Source organism: Mesoplodon densirostris, chromosome 8 (assembly GCF_025265405.1).
Source record: "Mesoplodon densirostris isolate mMesDen1 chromosome 8, mMesDen1 primary haplotype, whole genome shotgun sequence".
In the NCBI taxonomy this organism is placed as follows: domain Eukaryota; kingdom Metazoa; phylum Chordata; class Mammalia; order Artiodactyla; family Ziphiidae; genus Mesoplodon; species Mesoplodon densirostris.
This window is the reverse complement of record NC_082668.1, coordinates 34896738-34917181: the sequence shown is the minus strand read 5'-3', so window position 1 is coordinate 34917181 and position 20444 is coordinate 34896738. Positions and strand designations below refer to the sequence as shown.

Sequence of the window (20444 nt, the reverse complement as noted above, 5' to 3'; positions counted from 1 at the left end):
TTGCTCAAACAGCTATACATACAGTTCAGGCACCTTGAACTGACCAGGACTGTGGAAAACCTACACCAGCTAAAGACCGACTGTAAAGTCATTTCAGCTGCTTTGTGAATGACCTGTATGCATTGCTAAATGATGTTCGGATTTCCAAATAGTTTATCATTTCTAATGATTTTGCTTGAGTTTACTACTTGAGCAAAATGCCACCCTCTCGCTGCAGGGATTGGAATAACGCCTTTTCCCTTTCACTCTCTGAGTGAAATGGGACCCCTCAGCTTCCTAACATGGATGCAAGCAGAAGTTTAGGGTCACAGATGGGTTGTAGAAAAGAATTTGAATGATCTCAATACAAAGCTGCCATGGTGAGCATATGCTGTTTCCCCAAACTTGAAATGTTTGGGTTTCAGGTTGATTCAGGAAATAAACAGTGATCCTTGATGAGAACAATAATGATAGAAACTTGTCCAAAATGCTTCCCTGCCAGATTCTGTACTAAATAAGATAACTGGGTTCCAATAAAACATCGAGAAATATGTTGCATTTTTTATTTTGCTGTCATTTCAAAGTAATATGCAATTTTTTATTTATGAAGAGAATTCTCCAGGCCCAACATCAATAGGGTTCATACTTTGCATTGTTTTTCTAGTAAGGATTCAATTTAATTCAAATAAGTCAAAAATTTCTGAGCACCTACTATCTGCCAGGCACTGTGTAACGTGCTGGGTCTGCATAGATGAATTCGGCACATTCATGGATCTCTAAGAGGTTGGGTTTGTATTCATTCATCCACACTCTTTCACCAGCTCTCCTTATGGGGGGGGGGTGCTCACTTGTGAGCCCCACTTCCACGGGCTTGGGCAGTGTATAGCTGTGGGCCAGGCTAGGCTTACGAAGGGAAGGGCATTGTAACCTTAGTCACAGCCAAGATGTCTCAACTTTTACTTGTAAATCTTAAAAGTCCAGCATATCTTGGGCATGGGGTCAGTACTACTGATAACTCAATTACAAGGACTATGTTTTAAAACAGTCACCCACATTCGTGTTCCAGGAACATCCCCTTATATGAATTAAGAAGTTCCTTCAGGCCGCCTCCCACCCACCCCCTTCTCTGAGCTGTTGCTGCTGCTTCCAGGGACTTGAGCTCCAGTGATTAAGGGACCAGAAGAGGGGATGGGAGCCGGTAGAATGTCACAGAGGAGAACTGTTAAAGCCATTCTTGATGAGATTTTCATTCCTCTCCTTTTCACTCTAAGAGTCCTCACACTTTGAATTCAGCTGCACAACAACTCTGAGGGAGCTGGAGAGCTCAGAACTTAGAGGACCTCCAGTGGCCATCTGTGCCCACGCTGCCCTTACCAGGTCTTGTCTCAACTATGTATGAACAACACGGTTTCTGTTTGTACAGGTTTTAAAAAAAACACCTGGTGCTGACCCCGCTGGACAGGTTTCTCTGACCAGTTACCTGTTTTCTTGGGATGCTGATGAGCAGGGCTGTAAGTTTTCTCGCCAGCAATTCAGACTCCTGTGCCTGATTAAATCTGGGTGAGGGAAGAAAGGTATATAATTTTAGACACTGGTCTTTCTTTCTTTCTTTCCTCCCTCCCTCCCTCCCTCCCTCCCTTCCTTCCTTCCTTCCTCCCTCCCTGCCTTCCTTCCTTCCTTCCTTCTTTCCTTCCTTCTTTCCTTATCTCCCCCAGCCCCACCCCCTGCTTTAAGCAAGCTGGCTGAGAACTCTTGTGTCTCCCACTTCAAAGGGCCAGTTGTCTTATTTTGATGTGGGCAGATTGAGAGGTAGGCTTTGAAAAGTAGGCTTTTTTTTGTTTAATCTTCTCTCCTGGGATAGCTTTCAGAGCAATATATCCAAGTGTCAGTGAGGGGTTCTGACGAGCACGGACTCCCAGACTCTCAGCAGGATCATTCTCTAACAGAAATATAAAAGTGAAATATTAAAAACCCTGGAACGTGAGCTCCATCTGTAGAGTAGCCAGTGTCTTGCCTTGCTTGAACCATGGGAAAAAAAGATCTCCTTGAAAAAAGAGGGAAGCGAAAAAAAGTGCTTTGAGTAAGAGGTTTACAGGTTTAGTAGAGCATAGTAACATCCCCTCAAAGAAGTGGGTGTTGCTCTGTGACCCCCCAAAACGCTCCTCCTTTGACTCAGCCGCCAGAACACTCACCCTCCCCGGCAACACACCCCCTTTTCACATGCTAACTGAGGCGCCTGTGATTGGCTGAACAATAAACTGGTCACACTTGCTAAAGGCCTGCCATCTTGCACACAATTAGCCAAGACACATTCATCAAACGGGCGGAACAGGGTCTGTGCTGGCCTCCTGCAGCGGGGGAGGGGAGCAGTTCGGGGATCCTTAGTGAGAGTCCACAGGAAGCAATAATAAAGAAGGCATGCTGGAGGGGATTCTACTATCAGAAAGTCTAAAAAGGTTAAAGCCCCAACTGATGCCATATCTGGGAGGCACTGTGTTTGTGACACAGAGGATCCCAGAAGCTTAGAGCAAACTGGATATTGGTCTTGATTGAAATCTGCTGATACATGACAGTAGTGTGAATTTAAAGGATGGACCCCTATAGACATTTTTACAAAGCTCTCTCAACCCTCTTAGCTTCCCCTCCCTCTCCCAAGAAAATGCGCTCAGGAGTCCCTCCCCTTTTTAGCCTCAAGCACTTCGGCCCAACTGGAACCAATAAGAATAAAGTGTATGTAAGAAGCAGAGAACCATTTAGGATGAATTAAGAGAAAGTATTGACTGGCAAGGTATTGGTCCTAAACTAAATATTTGGAGGACATTAAAAAGAGTTAATTTTGAGGGGGGGGGAAGTTAACATTTGCACCTTCAGCGGTAATATCTTCTGACTTTTCCAAATTCCCTTTAAATAGCTCTCCCGATGGCAATATAGACCCAATAGGATCATACCTTAAAGACCAGTTTGCTACAGACTGGTGTAAGGCTTTTAAGAGAACCAACTAAATATTTAGACATTTCTCAGCTAAAGTAAACAGAGGCCTTACCCCTCTGGAGGTTGTCCAGGCACCATCTCATTAGATGCAAAGATCCTGTGATAAAGAAAAACTTTTTTTTCTGCCCACATGATTGCAGCCCAGTTGTGGTTTTTTAATGTGTCATTGATTGTTTCATCCAACTCCTTTTGCTCCACTGAAAGGGTCTGTCATGGCTCTGTTTGCTTCCTTAAACACGGTTTTTGAAAGCACTCATGCTGTGTGAGCTCAAATCCTAGCATTAATGTACTGCTGGGTTCATTTCACCACACTCAAAAGCGCCTAGTTTAAATCCCTCTCAATTCCATTTGAGGCACCAGAAGACTTTATCCTTCTCCACTAATGGTCCCAAGTTTACATCTAGATACTGGGGGTCAAGGACAGGAGAGGATTTAGAAATAACAGTGCATGACATTAGTCAATGCATTTGCCAAATTGGCAATTAGTTCCTGATGTGAGTGCAAAGCATTTTATTCCTGTCTCTTTGATGCCTGTTCCCATTGAGGAGGGAATAGAGTCCACAGAGGCCTTCAAACTTTTAAAGAAATATCTGCTGAAAATCATGCCTGATTTGTGACATGAGCTCAGCTTCAGGGAAGCATCCGGGATTATCTTGGTCCTTTCAGCCCCAGGAAAGAACACTGCACATGGAAAGATTTTCCACTGGAGGAACTTGGTAGAAATCAAAAGGCAGGAAAGCAGTACTAAAAGCCCTGCAGCGACCCAGATTCAGATGTCCTATAAACGATAGGCAAATGGATCCTGCTGACACCTAGTTATTTTCAGTACGCCTGCTTTTTCAACTTTTGACCACCAGGTGGAAGCAAGAAATAATGGGGGCGGAATACTGGCATCAGACAGGCTCACAATACAGCAATCTAGCCTTACCCTGGGAACGTTTTATTTTGACCTGAAATCCAGTGTGAGAGCTTCACTTCATCTGACATCATTACAGGACAGATGATAATTAAAAATCTAAAATGATCCTTGTCCATGTTGGGATTACATAGAGCTACCACGCTTTGGGCTCAAAGAATTCTGAGCGTGTCTTTGTGTGCCTGCTGTGAACACAATCTAAGCTGTGCATCAGCATCCACACAATAGAATGAGCTATTAGCCAAGTGAGTTACTCAGTGGGCTGAACTAAGGGAAAGGATACTGATAAGAGAGGTTTTCATTATTGGCATCAATTCATGGAGCAGCAGATCCACACTCCACCTTGTACTCTCTGGGGGTACTTGAGGAAGTGATTTCTTTCCCAGTTCCCTAATCTGCAAAATGGGAGCAATCCTATCATTTAAAAAGTGTCCGCTGTGTGCCAGGCACAGGACATACATAATAGCTAATCCTTATACTGTCTGCTAGGGTCCATGCCGGTTGGAGTAGCACAGTTTTACACCTGAGGAAACCGAGGCTTTCTCCCAGTTCCACACAGAGGGATTTCCTAGGTTGGAGATGGGTCAGTCCACAGCAAACCTGTTCTCCTTGTGTTCACCATGTTATGTCCCTCTGTCTCATTTTGCAGACAACATAATGACTTGATATATGTATATATTATAAAACAATAGTTAACATCCACAGTCCCTAACTTGTAGGCAATGCCCCATAAAAGTTAGTTCCCATCCTTTTTTTTTTTTATACAGGGTGGAAGTTCATTCAGCTGCTCAGTGACTCATCAGGGTTCAGACTCAACGGTAGTTGTATGAGAGCTGATGCAATGTCTGTTTCTTCCTGTTTAGCTCCCTTAGAGTTCTTGGCTTCCTTATAGATGTCAGGCACACCTCCTAGGCCAGAACTGACTTTGGTTTTTACTTGCTTGGGCCTAAACACTGCCTGAATTCACATACCCTAAGAGCTGACCTGCAGCTTTCAAACACCTCCCTGAGTCAGTGTGAGCGCCTGTTAAAGCTGCCCCTTCTGGTGAAGGCTCCTTTCTGCTGCCCGTCCTAAACTGCTGTGAGATGCCTGCCCACGCTGTGGCCACAGGCCTCTTCCCTGGGAGAACCCTCATTATCTACATAATGGTGTCCAGTAAGGGCCACTGAATCACAGACGGTATTCATGTTGTCATTGTTGGTTTCACCCAAAGCATGGTACAGCGGAAAGAGTGCTGAGGTTTTCTACAAAGCAAACCTGACCACTTCCAGTGTTTCTAGTATTTTACACCTGCCCCCATAACTGGCACGTAATAGTAAATAGATATTTGTTAGATGAAATCAACGGCCACCTGGGTTCTAGTTCCAGGTTCTAGCACCTTCTGGACTAATAATCCTTGTTCTGCCTGCTTTGCCAAGAAGGTACATGTAAGTTATTTTTCACCTTATTGCTGGGTAAAATAACGGTCGTTTATCGAGCACTAACTATGAATTAGGCACTTTTCATACATCATACTACTTGGATTCACAACAGCTTTATCCAACAGGGGCAACGTTATCATTCCTACTTTATAGACGAGAGAGCTAAGGCTTGGGGAGTTATGTGTCTTGCCCAGGGTCACCTGGCCAAGAATGGGGTGACCCAGAATATCCAGCCTGTTGAACTCCAAGTTGGTGCTCATAGGTAATTCCACAGTACCTTCCAAGGGCAAATATAATTTGTTACTAAAACAATGCCCTAGGCTGGCATCAGCCAATAACACTTTTCCAAGTTCATTCCCAAATGATTATGTCCTTTAACCCAGACTTGCTTTTAGAATCTGTGAGCTTGGTGACATGTTTCTGAAGTGTAATGTGAGTGGAGCTCCTGCCCTGGGACTCCAGCAGGCAACCCCACCTGCTTCAGGTAATGAAGCCACGATGTTCACCGAGTCTATGAACCACCATCAGGCGCGTTGCTGTCCCACTTCTGGAGCTCGGCAAAAGCTCGTGGGAGTTACTATTAACACCTTTATTAACCCATCCCCCACATCAAGCAGTGAAATTCATTTAGATACATGGCCCACTTTGATCTTCATTAATAGTTTCTACATTTATTTTTAGTTTTCTCATCTTTATTTGGTAGCAATTATTAGTTTTTATTGAGGGGGACTGGATAATCTTAAATAGTTAAGATTAGGAAAAATTACAAATGAAGGAAAGCAGGTTAAAAGAAATTTTTTTCAGGTAAACCCTGCTACGTTTCTTCCCAGTTCAGGAAAATGGCCTTAAGGTCGCAAACATCATGGATCTGGGTCAGATCAGAGACTTCTTCCACACCTTAGTGGCCTGTGCCTGGCATCATCGATCTCTGTAAGATACAGAGTGGGAATCACAAGTGGGCTCTCTAGGACTTCCCTGGTGGTGCAGTGGTTGAGAGTCCGCCTGCCGATGCAGGGGACACGGGTTCGTGCCCCGGTCCCGGAAGATCCCACATGCCGCGGAGCAGCTGGGCCCATGAGCCGTGGCCGCTGAGCCTGTGCAACCAGAGCCTGTGCTCCGCAACGGGAGAGACCACTACAGTGAGAGGCCCGCATACCGCAAAAAAAAAAGAAAAAAAAAAAGTGGGCTCTCTTGAGTCACTTTTACCTCTTAAGAATAAGGTTTAGTAAATTTCATTTTTTTTTTTTTTTTTTTTTTTTTTTTTTTGCGGTACGCGGGCCTCTCACTGTTGTGGCCTCTCCCGTTGCGGAGCACAGGCTCCGGACGCGCAGGCTCAGCGGCCATGGCTCACGGGCCCAGCCGCTCCGCAGCATATGGGATCCTCCCGGACCGGGGCACGAACCCGTATCCCCTGCATCGGCAGGCGGACTCTCAACCACTGCGCCACCAGGGAGGCCCGTAAATTTCATTTTTTATTTTTCACCTAAGCATCAATTTTTCATTCATTCAACAAATATTTATTTAATGCTAGGTGCTGAGACTAAGATTCAAAAATAAATAATACATTGATACCTGCCTTCAAGGCATACAGTCTAGAGGGAGAAACAAATAAATTCTACAATGTGGAAAGTATTATTATAGCAGGATCCCCTAGGGACCTCTAGGAACACTTGGAAAAAGGCTGTGGTTTGTCTGGGGAATTTAGGGACTGTTTGGGAGAAAGAGACATGAGCTCGGTTTCAGGCATGATGAAGTGGGCTTTCTCCAGGTGAGCAAGAGGGGGAAGGACATGCCAGACAAAGGAACTTGACACAGAGGAGTAGGAAACCCGGTGTACCTGGTAATATACAAGCAGGTGAGTTGCTCAGGGAAGCTAGAATGTTGGCTTTGTGGCAGACCATTGTCGGAGATTAACCTGGAAGGACAGATGGGGAACAGATTGGAAAGTGATTTGTAATCATCCTAAGGATTTGGACTCGACTAATAAGCAAAGAGAAGGCATCGGATGATTATTAGCAGGGAAGTGATATGGCAGGATTTAAATTTTAGAAAAAATTGCTTGGAAGACAATATGTAGAATTAAATTGGTGGTAGTCAGTGTGGCAATACTCTAGATTCTAGAAGATAAATAGGAAGTGTCAACTAGAGCAGTAGCAATGGATGAAGAATGTTGGGGCAAATCTAAAAAGCATGAAGGAGGTAGAGTCAAGGGGAGGTTATAACTGATTGGATTTGACTTGCAAAGGAGAAACCTAAATCCAGTGGGTGAGAGAATGATAGTACCATTTACTGGCACAGGAAATAAAAGGGGGAAGGAACAGATTTGTGGAGAATGTAATGAGTATAAGGTTTGAACATTTCAAGATGAAGATATCTGTGAGACCACCAAATGGAGATATCTGAAAAGCAATTAGAAATACAAGCCTGTGGGGAATTCCCTGGCGGTCCAATGGTTAGGACTCTCCTCGCTCACTGCCAAGGGCCCGGGTTCAATCCCTGGTCGGGGAACTAAGATTCCACAAGCTATGCAGTGCAGCAAAAAAAAAGAAAAGAAATACAAGCCTGTGATTATAGGGGTCTAATCTAGAAATATGAAATTGGAAGTCATCTGCTTAAAGTGGTATTTAAAGCTCCAGGTGTGAGTTCAATCGCGCAAGGGAGACCGTGTGGAGAAAGAAGACCACGATGGCACCCAGGGGGACCAGTGCTGAAGGATCCAGTAGAGGGAAAGGGTTCTTTGGAAGCTGAGAAGGAAGGGTCAGAGAGGCTGGAAAGGACCAAAAGATGACGATAATTACCATCATTGTCGTCATCATCATCCCATGGAAATCATACGGCTGTAAACTTGGGGGAGCACCAAGTACCATGTCTGTGCATTTCCAGTGCTGAGCACAACACCTGCATGTGTGGCCCTTAAACATTTGTAGGGGCTACAGGGGAGTGATAAATGTCAAATGATGCGTCATTAAATACCATAAACACCGAATGGCATGATCGAGCTATAGCTCAAACATCGTCTGTGGGTGTGGAGAGACATTAAACACTGCCCCCGGGAGAGGGGAGACTCCTGACCGAGCCCATCACCTCCACCTTCTCCATCCACGCACCGGGAGCCAGGCCTGGCTTCCCCTTCCTCTCCAGAGACCATTACCTTAGGAACAAGCTTCCGAGGATAGATATTTTCTTAGAATCCACAAAAAGTTTTGATGCAGGGTTAGAAAAGTGAGAAGCCCCCAGTGAGCGTTGAAGTGCCAGGCTCAAATGCCAAGGAGCGCCCTCCGTGCCAGCACTGGCTTTTGGTGTCCCGATGACACTCAAACAGGAATGCCAAGTTCAGACTCCCTGAGCAAAAGACTAAGCCAGCTACCTGAGGAAGAGGCAGGCGAGCAACTGTGAGGGCTTGAGTGTGTGTATCTGGGGTGAGGCTGGGGGTGAGGTAGACGAGCTACAGATTTTTGCAAAGTTCCTGCTCGAGATAGCGCAGTAAGGCTAACAGCATTATCAACTATCTAAATATATGGTATCTCAAGAATGCATTGTGTCCGGGAAATTCCAGAGGTGTCGTTCAGTAGACCGCACTATAAGATAACCTTAGGGGGACTGTGGTAAAGACTATAGTAACTAGAAAATGTTTCACCTTGAGCTAAGGCTCAAAATGGTCCTGGTGATATTGTATCAACCAACCAACAAATCTCTATTGACTTGAATCAGTTGTGGAATGAGCTTTCTTAAAGGTTTATGAAAAAATGCATTATTTTACTATGGTAGCAACAGTTTGGCCCTCATTTTACTTTTACTCTGTTCAGTTCGGAAATTAAAATGTTCAGCTTTTAAACTTGGCTTTTACAAAAGCGAAGTTTACTTTGCTCTTCCTGCCTCAAATTCCAACTGAACTCAAACGAGAACCCCTTTAAAGAGAACTGCAGAAGGAGCAGATGGAGAGGAATCTGGTCTAATGATTAACCATCAGCTTTGGAAGGAGAAGGGAAATAAGCTACCGACAGACCTACAATTTGAGTGGCTACTGAAGCCAGAGAAACAGACTTCTCTTGAAATGGCGCTGGGTAAAATGCCTGTTTGTGGATCATTCTCTCATTGATCGCTTGCGGTTTAACTACTGGGAAAAATCAATGGGAACGAGGCAAGGTCACCCAGCATCAGGTTATCTGCATAAGAGCAGAGGGCTGGCCACAAACGGGCGCTGGGCTTTGGCTCCGCTTCATAACCAGCAACCTGGCTGACGCTGGACACATCAATCCACTATCTGGGCTAACGTAGCTACAAAATAGATGTGGGAAGAGAGTCAGGCACAGTCTACGCAAGACATGGAACCTCAAGTTCAATGTTGTCACATTGCCTCCTGAGGCCAACTCTTTTTTTTTTTTTTTTTGCGGTACGCGGGCCTCTCACTGCTGTGGCCTCTCCCGTTGCGGAGCACAGGCTCCGGACGCGCAGGTTCAGCGGCCATGGCTCACGGGCCCAGCCGCTCCGCGGCATGTGGGATCCTCCCGGACCGGGGCACGAACCCGTGTCCCCTGCATCAGCAGGCGGACTCTCAACCACTGCGCCACCAGGGAAGCCCTGGGGCCAACTCTTACAAGTCATCCTCTACTGGTAGAATTTATGAGGAATGATTTTTTTCCTTCATCATGCTTCCTCTTTCACATCCTTGAAAAACATGTGAAGTATGCATCAGACACGGCGTTCTGCGATTTTTATGTACATTGATTAACTGAATTTTCACAAGCCTACTTGAGGAAATGAGCCCCAGAGAAGTGTGTGGGAGTTGCTGGGAGTTGCTGGTCGACCCTGCCCTCCTTGATAGACCAGTGTCCTCTGCCTCATTTAGTGCCATTCTAGAAACATCTGGAGACCATTAAACATAATAACAACCACACAACAACCGACCAATGCTGGGCCCTCCCCAGGCTCGTTGAATCAGACTGTGGGGTGGAGCCAGCGCCTCCTTTTTGTTCAAAAGCTCTCCCAGGTGATGCTAGTGTGCTGCTTGGCTTGAGGACCACTTGTGTGAGACCAGGTTGCTTCTCCAAAATGAGAGGTAGAAACAAGAAGAAGAAAAAGAAAAAGGAATAAGACTAACATTGATTGAGCCCCTACTACAGGCCAAGTGCTTAATCTTATCTAATCCTCCCAGGCAACTGGAAAAGTGTTCCCACTTTACAGATTGAGAAACTTCTGAGTTACTTAACCAGAGAGGTGAAGTAATTTCCCCCAAAGCCCAGAGCTCACAAGTGGCAGAAAGGAGATTTAAGCCTGGGCTTGTGTTCATGTTACTACACCACAGAGCTAAGGCACACACCTCTGGCCCACACTGAAAACTCAAAAGAAATTAAGCTAGGCTTGTAAGAACTCAAGCTTGGAACACGTTAGAATTTCAGTAGAATGAAACAGCAAATTATGGATTTCCAAGGAGAACAATAAGCAGAAACCTTATTGAAACCTGAGAGGAGATATACATGGTACATCAAACAAGAGAAAGAGGCAGAAAGAAAAAAGGCAAAGGATGAGGAAATACTTATACTTCACTCACTGCTCTAATTCTCACAACAACCCTGTGCAGTAGGAGCTATAATTATCTTGCTCCTGCAGATGGGAAAACTGAGGCCCGGTGAGGTTAAGCAACACCCTCAAGTCATACAGCTGGTTAAGTGGCACAGTGCGTATTCAAAACCCAAGTCCAGGGCTTCCCTGGTGGCGCAGTGGTTGAGAGTCCACCTGCCAATGCAGGGGACACAGGTTCGTGCCCCGGTCCGGGAAGATCCCACATGCCGCGGAGCAACTAAGCCCCTGCGCCACAACTACTGAGCCTGCGCTCTCTGGACCCCACGAGCCACAACTACTGAAGCCTGCGCCTAGAGCCCATGCTCCCCAACAAGAGAAGTCACCACAATGAGAAGCCCTGGCTCGGCAACGAAGAGTAGCCCCCGCTCGCCGCAACTAGAGAAAGCCCGCACACAGCAACGAAGACCCAACACAGCCAAAAATAAATAAATAAATAAATAAAATTTTTTTAAAAACTGCCAGCAGAGTAGTTCACATTTGATTGCATCTGACCTTGAAAACTCAGCTTAAATTATGTTCTTCGATCACAGCTTTCATTCTACAGCTCTTAACACCATAATGTCCATCTTTAATTGAACATATGTTTGAAGTAACACAGTAATATGTGCTTTTTATTTAAAAATAAATAAATTTAAGAAAATTAGCATAGAAGTGAGAAGGGTAAGCCCTAGTGACCATTATCATGATCAGGTGAGTGGTCTTCCAGGGCTTTTTACATACACATACAGACATGAATAGGTCAGTATTATCAAAACCATTTTTTGCCCAACTATGATTAAATTCTTTGTTGGATAAACAGTCTTGCTGTCTTCCATTCCTATAGGAGCTGGAAGAAGAGAGCTTTTAAAACCAAGAGAATTACATTTCAGGCCCAAGGAAAATATAAAGCAAAAACATCCTTTTACATGAGAGTTGAAATACTCTTTTCTCAATTTGGAGTCGGAAATAGAAGGATTTAATAAGTAGCATAAGCTTACATCCTTGTAGCCCCTTTTAGCACTCTTACATAGAGTAAGCATTTAATTAGTATTTCTTGAATAAATAAGAAATTGTCTCCTTTTATAGTGGTTTTATTTTGGGTTAAATAGTGTCAATATCAAAAAAAATAATAGAAACACATGTATCCACATGTAATGTTGTAAAGAGTGCTCCAAAGAAAATTACAAATCTTATTATCATCCATTTTGGATTATTCAAGCCAGGATTCACTTCCACCTTTACTGTAAGTGACATATAAAATTAGTCCTGTTAACTTTTTAACCACTTCTGAGTTTTAAAGACTTTGCCCCCTTATTTGTCACGCGTTTTCTTGGAGGGGGGCGGGGCAAGCACGTTTTGTTCTCTCAAACGAACTGTAAGCTCTGTAAGAGTGGGGAAGCTTCTCGTGATTACTTGTGTATTCTCCCAGCACTCGGCACATGTTCTGCACACAGCAGACATTAAATATTGTGACTGTATTATTTTAGTTTGCTAGGGATGCTGTAACAAAGTACTACAAACTGGGTGGCTTAAGCCACGGAAATTTATCGTCTCACACTTCTGGAGGCTAGATCTGAACTTGAGGTGTTGGCAGGATTGGTTCCTTCTGAGGGCTCTGAGGGAAGGATTTGTTCAGGCCTCTCTCCTTGGCTTGTACGTGCTGTCTTCTCCTTCTGTCTATTCTTTGTCTTCCGCTATACATGTCCGTCTCTATGTCCAAAATTTCCTTTTTTATTCGGACCCTGGTCATATTAAATTAAGGTCCACCCTAATGACCTCATCTTAACTAATTATATCTGCAACGACCCTGTGTCCAAATAAGGTCAAATTCTGAGGTACTTGGGCCTATAGGACTTTGACATATGAATTCGGGAGAAGAACACAACTCAACCCAGAATAGTGACCTTCCATTTAAACTTAAACTCACTTAGTTTGCCTACCTGATAACTGAATTCCCTGTTACCCCAAGCCAAGAAGAGCATTTAGAATTTTAATAATATTTTTGGCCACAGGATTTTAGGGTTGTTTTTGTCTTTTAACGTGTCTGTGTATGCTTTCCAGAATGGTTCCCACTGCCTAAGCCTCAGAGCCTTCAGAATGTCTGCAACCGGTGAGTACCGCCTTGGAAAGCTTATCTTGCAGCAGGGTTGAAGGGACATTTCCCTGGGTCTCAAACTGATGAACATCCAGCCCCTGAGCACCTTGATCTGGGGGCCCTCAGCCCCAGGAAGACGCCTCTTGGACAGGCAGCCACCTGTGAGTCTTAGTTTTTCTCTGTGAACCATTTTACTTCCTGTGAGTTTGGTCATTAAAATTGTTTTGTGCCCCTCCACCCTGCCCGAGGCCCAGAGAACGAGGGAGCGTTGGCCTGTAAGAAGACCTAGTGGGTTTATTATTCTCCGACACAGAAACCAAATGACGTCACTGAGCAGCTGTTGGGGGGCAACGTGATTCACGGAGGCCACGCTTTCCCAGGCCCTCTCTACGCAGCCTCGGCTCGGACCAGGGCAGACTTTTATTACCAGCTTTCAACAAGTCCCCGGTTTCTTTTGCAAAGTAAAACAGATAATAGAGACATTCCCGGAATAGTTAGCTAACTAAGCCGTGCCAGGCAACCTCAGAGCTAAGAAGAACTCAGTGTTTTCGGACAATGACCAATTACAATAACCAGTATTATTTGATCTGAGAGTAATTAGCCAAGGCTCTGTTCTTTTTGCTTCAGTGAGGAGACAAACAGGGCAGTGAGGAAAACATCAGAGACAGGGGAAAGGGGCTCAAATGTCAAAGAAAAACACCCTCCCGCAGGTGGGGAGAAGAGAAAGAGACCGTCAGTGAACGTTTGAACGTTGCTCTTCCCTGAAAATGTGGTAGGGTTTAACCCAACCAAAGTTTGTTTGATTTTTTTTTCCCATACTTACTGTTCATGTGCTTTAAAAAGCCTCCACGGAGAGTGGATATCAGAGCACAAAGAGTGAAATAGGTCGGAACACAGAACTATGAACTAGCAAAGGATCTTTTTTTGGGAGGGACACGATTCTCCCCAGGGCGTCCGCACGCTGCACTCTCATTTTCAAACGCGCTGTATCACCTGAAACTCCCCGTTGTTTTGGAGACAGGTTCCAGGGAACTGCTGTTTATCATTTCATGCAAGACGTGCAAACTTCCTCTTGCCCGCATAGTCAGGCTCCCTAACCCCTAACTAGGGGGATTTGGATTTTCATGCTGCCCTGTGGCTTTCTTCCATTTCACCACTGGCTTCCAAAATAAACGGTAACTCCAAACCTGCAGACCGCCTTACTACCCTGCACTGCTGCTGTTGGCACTGTCGCACGGCAGGAGAAAGCGCCTGCAGCCGCCCAGCCAGCCCTTCCTTCTAGGCTGAGCAGGACGTGGAGTCGCTGAATATCCCGCTGGCTTTTCTGACCATAGGCAACACCTCGGCCCACTGCCTCGTTCCCAGCAATACCTCTGCCTTAGCTCAGACTCCTGGCTTCTCTTTGCTCAGATTCTCAAAGCAAGGAGTAATGGCTAGAGATGTGCTGTCTCATGCCATAGCCACTAACCACATGCGACTATTTCAATTTACATTATTTAAAATTAAATTTGAAATTCAGTTACTCCAAGGATTGACTGTATAGCACAGGGAATTATATCCAATATCTTGTAATAACCTATAATGGAATATAATCTGCAAAAGAAAACCCCCAAAACTGAATCACTACACCGTACACCTGAAACAAACACAATATTGTAAATCAACTATACTTCAATTTTAAAAAATTTAGCTGCTCAGTTGCAGTAGCCACGTTTGAAGGGCTCAATAGCCACATGTGAGTAGTGGCTACCGTACGGGGCAGAAACAGGATATTTCCATCAGCACGGAAAGTTCTATTAGACAGCACTGGCCTAAGTTATCACATGAGAAAACTCTTGGCTCTGAGAAGGGCTTTGTCATTGAAAGGGGACTAAGGTTAGGTGGGATGCTTGCTGTGTGCCTAGTAGCGGGCTGCACGTGTTATTTCACTTATGCCTCACAAATCTCATTCCCATTTCAAAGAGAAGGAAACTGAAGCTCAAAGAAGTTCAGTAACTTGGCCAAAGTCATCAAGCTAAGTAAGCGGTAGGACTGGGCTTCATCTGGTACCCAGGTCTCTGTGGCTTTGTCAGTTGAGTCAAGTTGCAAGTGTGATGAGTAAAGAGTAGCCTTGTTGTCACGGGCTTTTTTACAATATTTCTGCCAAGGAGCGGAGGAACTGTGAGCGGACTGGAAATGCACCTCGAGGCCTTGTGGGGTTTGATGGGATTGCGATTAACATGGGCCTAGTAAGTGCACACTCACTCGTTAGACTGATTAGGAAATTATAGGACAGCTTCTCTGATGCTGTTTCTTTCTAGTGTTGGAGATATTTCTTTTTTTTTCTTTTTTTTTTTTTTTTTTTGCGGTACGCAGGCCTCTCACTGTTGTGGCCTCTCCTGCTGCGGAGCACAGGCTCCGGATGCGCAGGCTCAGCGGCCATGGCTCACAGGCCCAGCCGCTCCGCGGCATGTGGGATCTTCCGGGACCGGGGCACAAACCCGTGTCCCCTGCATCGGCAGGCGGACTCTCAGCCACTGCACCACCAGGGAAGCCCTATTGGAGATATTTCTTATTGGTCATATCTGCTTTACCACATCCTAAACTGACAGCACTAAAAAAGTACCCACTCCCCTGAAGCAGCAACAACAAAAAGGTCACCATCGAAAAAAACCAATATTTGATGTTTGAATAAAGTCTGCAGTTTAGTTAATAATATTGTGCCTACTAATTACTTAGTTTTGATAATTTTACTATGATTATCTAAAATGTTAACATTAGGGGAAGCTAGTGAAACATACAACTATTACTCCTGAAACTCTTCTGTAAACTTAAAATCACTTCAAAATAAAAACAAATTGAAAAATTGGAAAAAAGATAGTGACCGCTCTATCCCTGCCCTTTTTCTCTTTCTATGGATCTAGGGGGAAACAACAAAGAACCCAGCTGAACTCACCGTGACCAGCCTTGTGCTGCAAACAGATAAAGCCCTTCCCCCATCCACCTGCTGGCAGCAGTGGTAGTGGGAGGGTTCTATACTCAGCGCCAGGCTGTGCAGAGAAATCAAGGCTGTTGCCTTAGGCCCCTGAGAGCCACCAGATTCCAGATATGTTGAGTGACTCTTTCTTATTGTTCATGTTTCTATTCTGGACTTCTAAAATTAAATGCGGATGTCCTCGCACCCAGCACATCTTTCAGGATTGATTTACAAGTATAATCCTTTTTACCACTTTCATGAGCAGTGGGGCCCGTGGCAATTCAGGTTGGCTGGAATGAATTTGTTTTCTTTGCACACACAGACAGGCGCTCTCCCAGAATGCTGATGGAAATGGAAATTGGGACAACTAGCTGATAATCAAAAAATGTAACATGTTGTATAGTATCCTTCAACCTGGGAATTTCAATTTCCGGAATTTATACTAAGGAAATTATTGCACAAGTACACAATGATTTCTCTTTGAGGATATTTGTCACAGCATGATTTTAATAGTAGCCCCTTACACCCCAACAAGAAAGGAAACAACTTCAATAAGCGTTTGGCTATGTGGACTATGGTATAGCTACATAGTGAAATGCTCTGCAGTCATTAAAACTATGTCCCAGAAGGCTATTCAAAGTCCTGGGAAGATGATCAAGACAGTCAAGTGCAAAAAGTAGGTTGAACAGCATGTAGAGTATGATCCCATATTTTTGTAAAACAAAAAACATATCTGTATAAAAATAAAGGACTAAAGAATAACTAAACACTAAAGCAATGGTGATTATCTGAGTGAAAAGGGTCATCTCAGAGTGATGAGATAGCTTCAGTTTTCTTTCTCTGCATTTTCTAAGTGTTCTACAGCAAACGTATTATTCTGGCAATGGAACACTTCTCACTTCTGGAAATGTTACTAGTAGGATAGGTTCACCAGAGGGTTCTTGGTCTTTATTAACAGACTCTCATTAATTGGGTGGTAGGTTCTCTTAACTTTGCAAGATACTCCTGGCATGTTCCATAGCTAATATCACAAGCCTAACAAATAATATCTATTAACATTTAGCCTATATGGAAATGTGCTGGTAGGCAAATTAATTTTGCGATGTTCGCTTTTCATGTCAACTTTCATTTCCAAAGCAGGGGTTGTAACCAGTGAAGAATTGTTCGGGTAGGAGTTAGAGGAAGTGGGAAATTGTAGAAAGTTGCCAATAAAGGCAATGGATAGTAAACAAGACTATAGATGGCAGAAAGAAGCAGAATTATACAAACATGGAGGTAAATTAACATTTGTGCCCAAAGAAGCAAAACCTCTTTTCTCAGCTCCCAAATAAGAGATCATAGCAAGGTGGAGATTCTTAGGATGCTTGTCCAGATCAGGTGGTCCTACTATAGGCCTTTACTATGCTACGAGTAAAGGCTCGTAGTCAGGAGGGCACGTATTTGGTCTATACAGGGAAGACCAACGTGAAATTGTCTCCCCCGAGGAAAAGGCTTCATGCGTATACTCCGCCTCTGCCAGCTGAGGAGCAGAAGTAGGTGGTGGCGGTCACAGTTTGGAGGCCGTGAGATTGAAATAAGTCCCAACACCACTAAAAGCCTTGACACAACCTCGTGGGAAGGGCGGGGGCCGGGGGATGGGGTGGGGTCGGGGGAAGGTTGGTTAGTTGAAGAGGAAAGTGCTCAAGAAGAAGTCCCCGTATTACTGACAGGTTCCCACTCTCCTTTCTTTCATTTGTCCCCGGAAGTGGCCTGCTCTGCTTCTATGTGTCCCCACAAGCCCCGTAAGCTCCATCAGCCTTTCCTGGCTTCGGCAGCCACCCCACCTAGATACAGTCTAAATAAAACCAGTATGTACGCCCGGGCTAACACGGGTTGGAACAAGTCCCCTAGCCTTCCTTGCCCAATCAGATCGCAGCTCCTAAGCCCCTTCTCCAGAGCAGTTCTGTAACAATTCAGTTGTTAAGAGCAAGCTGGGTGGGAGGCTGCAGAGAAAACACATCTCTGACTGGGGTGCAGTGTGGAGGTGGATGCACCGCTCCCCTCCCCCCCCATAACCACCTGTCCACCCGCCCACCCCCGGAAGTTCAGAGAGGTTTCAGGCCCTAATTTCGCCACGCATCCCACTCCACCACCCTGTCGTGAAAACGGACTGGCTAAAATCTTTTTCACGAGATTTTCCCTGAGTCTCCTTCCGGACTGGTCCTGGGTCCTGCTGATCTGAACCAGCTTTCGCACTCTGGACTCCTATTTCATTGGCCCTGAAAATCTGCGCCTGGGCAGGGCACCCTAGATGGAGAAAAGACCCGCCAGCACTTCAGGCCACAAACTACTAAGCAGGCCTCCACCCCCGGTTCCTTTCTCTTCCAGCTGGCCTGGAAATTTGCAAGGACCGGGGATTTGCAGATTTCTTTTCTATTTTAAGTCTGTGAAGCATTTACTCTTGAGTTTGAGGGTAAAGTTAGCTATCTGTTTGCAGAAACAGTTTTATGTCATGGGAATCAGATACCTGAAAGTTTTTAATGCAAATCTTATGCAAAAATTAGGCAAATTCCACCTCTGGGCCAGGACTTCCTGCATCCCTGCATCATGGCACCTGGGGAGGGAAAGGGTTTCTGTTTGTCGCTTCAGGTTGATATGTACATTCAACCTTAAGGAAGCCCATCTGTTTTTGCTTAATTGGGGAGTTGCACGGCCATGCAACTGAATTCTGAACATCAGGCATCAGTTCGGAAGTTAACTGTGTCTCGGGATCAGCACAGTTTTCTGTCTTGTGCTTTCCACTTGTAAACCTGTCTGTGGTCTCTAGAGATGGGTGTACTTAAATGATTGGCACTAGATTAGCAAAGACTTTCAGCCACTGTAAGTAAATAGGAAGCATGGAAGACTCACAGGGCCTGCAGGGTCAGCCCCTTGCCACCCTCCCTGGCTTCATATCAGGCCCCTCTCCTCTTTGTCCCAGGCCAGCAAGCTGGCCTTTCTTCCTTTCTTTAAAATCACTCTTCTCCCTCCCACCCTGGGGGTCTGCAACGCCTGCCCCTCCCCTGCCCCAGCTCTTCAGCTCTCAGCTCAAATGCTGCTTCCTCAAGAAAGTTCTCCCTGACCACCTCCCAAGTCTGGACCTTTTTCTTCCCAATTGTGCTTATGCATCTGTATGACCATTTGATTAGTGTCTGACTCCTCTGCGAGATTAAGCTGCCAGAAGACAGCTTCCCTGCATCTCCCAGATCCAACCGCCTACATAGTAGTTGCTCAGCTAATGGATTTGCTGAACTCCAAATTTATCATTCAACATAAGGTCAACTTGAGGATTTGTCCTTACTGTCATTTGGATACTTAATTATCTTTCTTGCCTATGCTCCACCTCAGGGGAAGCCAATAGAGCTTCTTAGAGACAAACCCTGGGAGCTGAGCTTCAGAAACACTGTAAATAAGGGTTTTTTCCACCCAAGTTTCACCCTCCAGAGTCTCCTCTTTCCCTCTTCCCCTCCCAGGATTCTGTGCTTCTCACCCTTGGAACATATTTCCATCTGGGCTTTTCTGCTTGCTAGAGGCTGCTGTGTCCCTCAAAGAAGAATCCTTAATTATATATTTCTGTTTCTATTATTACAATTCCAGGTCCTTTATGTGCACCTGGTACCCAGAGCCACTGTGGAGGGGGCGGGGGCGGGGGCTGAATGGTGGCAATGCTGGAAATTTCCCTTCATCTTAGTAACAGGACAGGTAAGAGTTTCAACTTGCCGTCAACTTTACTAGTCCCAGGAAAATTCTATTTGAAACTCTCCTAGCCATCTCCTTTTCTTTACTTTTCTTCTTTCCCCCTTGATTTTTCAGAAGTGAGGCCTCTGGAGAAACTCTTTTTCTCTCTCACTTTTCCAGGTTAGGCAGGGCTCCGGAAGCTGAAGACCTGGCCTCCCAAATGCTGAAAGGCTTTCCAAGAGACCGTGTCTCCGCCCAGGAAGCACTGGTTCACAATTATTTCAGGGCCCTGCCTGCTCAGCTGCACCAACTTCCTGATGGTGAGCAAGGGAGTGTGTGTGTGTGTGTGTGTGTGTGTGTGTGGTGTGTACATGTACACATGTAAGTCTCGGTGTCTAAGTATTTTCTCAGTGCACTGGAGAATGACAGAATTTGCAACCAGAAGTGAGCTTAGAGCTGGGAGAAGTGAGATGGGTTCAAATCTTGCCTGAGGGTTTTTTTTGCGATTTTCTAAAACTCCAAAGTTGAGGGTTGAGGTGACACAGATCTCCTTGTAATGATCCAGACTTTTCCCATGTACTCACTTACTCTTAGAAATTGGATGAGATGAAAGTTGCCTCTGAGTTTGCTTTCACTAGCATCTGCCAGGAGAAGCAAAACCAAAGTTTCTAACCACCCCCTTTTCTCTTTCCGTAGAGTAAGATGATAGGTGACACGGATATATCAGGAGAGGAGAGCTGGGCCTGTCTTGATTGGGAATCTGATGCTGCCCAAGGAAGTACGGGGTGGGGCATGGGGAGAGGGGAGCGTCCTCCCAGGCTGGACGCT

At 45.1% G+C, this 20444-nt stretch overlaps 1 protein-coding gene across 2 annotated transcripts in view; it reads left to right on the top strand.

Moving 5' to 3' along the window:
* Positions 1-20444, top strand: part of CDK15 (cyclin dependent kinase 15) — an 88067-nt gene that overhangs the window by 58161 nt on the left and 9462 nt on the right. For both annotated transcript variants that reach the window (XM_060106766.1, XM_060106765.1), the window contains exons 11-12: positions 12931-12979; positions 19797-19936. In XM_060106766.1, the coding sequence (XP_059962749.1) occupies positions 12931-12979; positions 19797-19936 (189 nt within the window). The remainder of the gene's footprint in view (positions 1-12930; positions 12980-19796; positions 19937-20444) is intronic.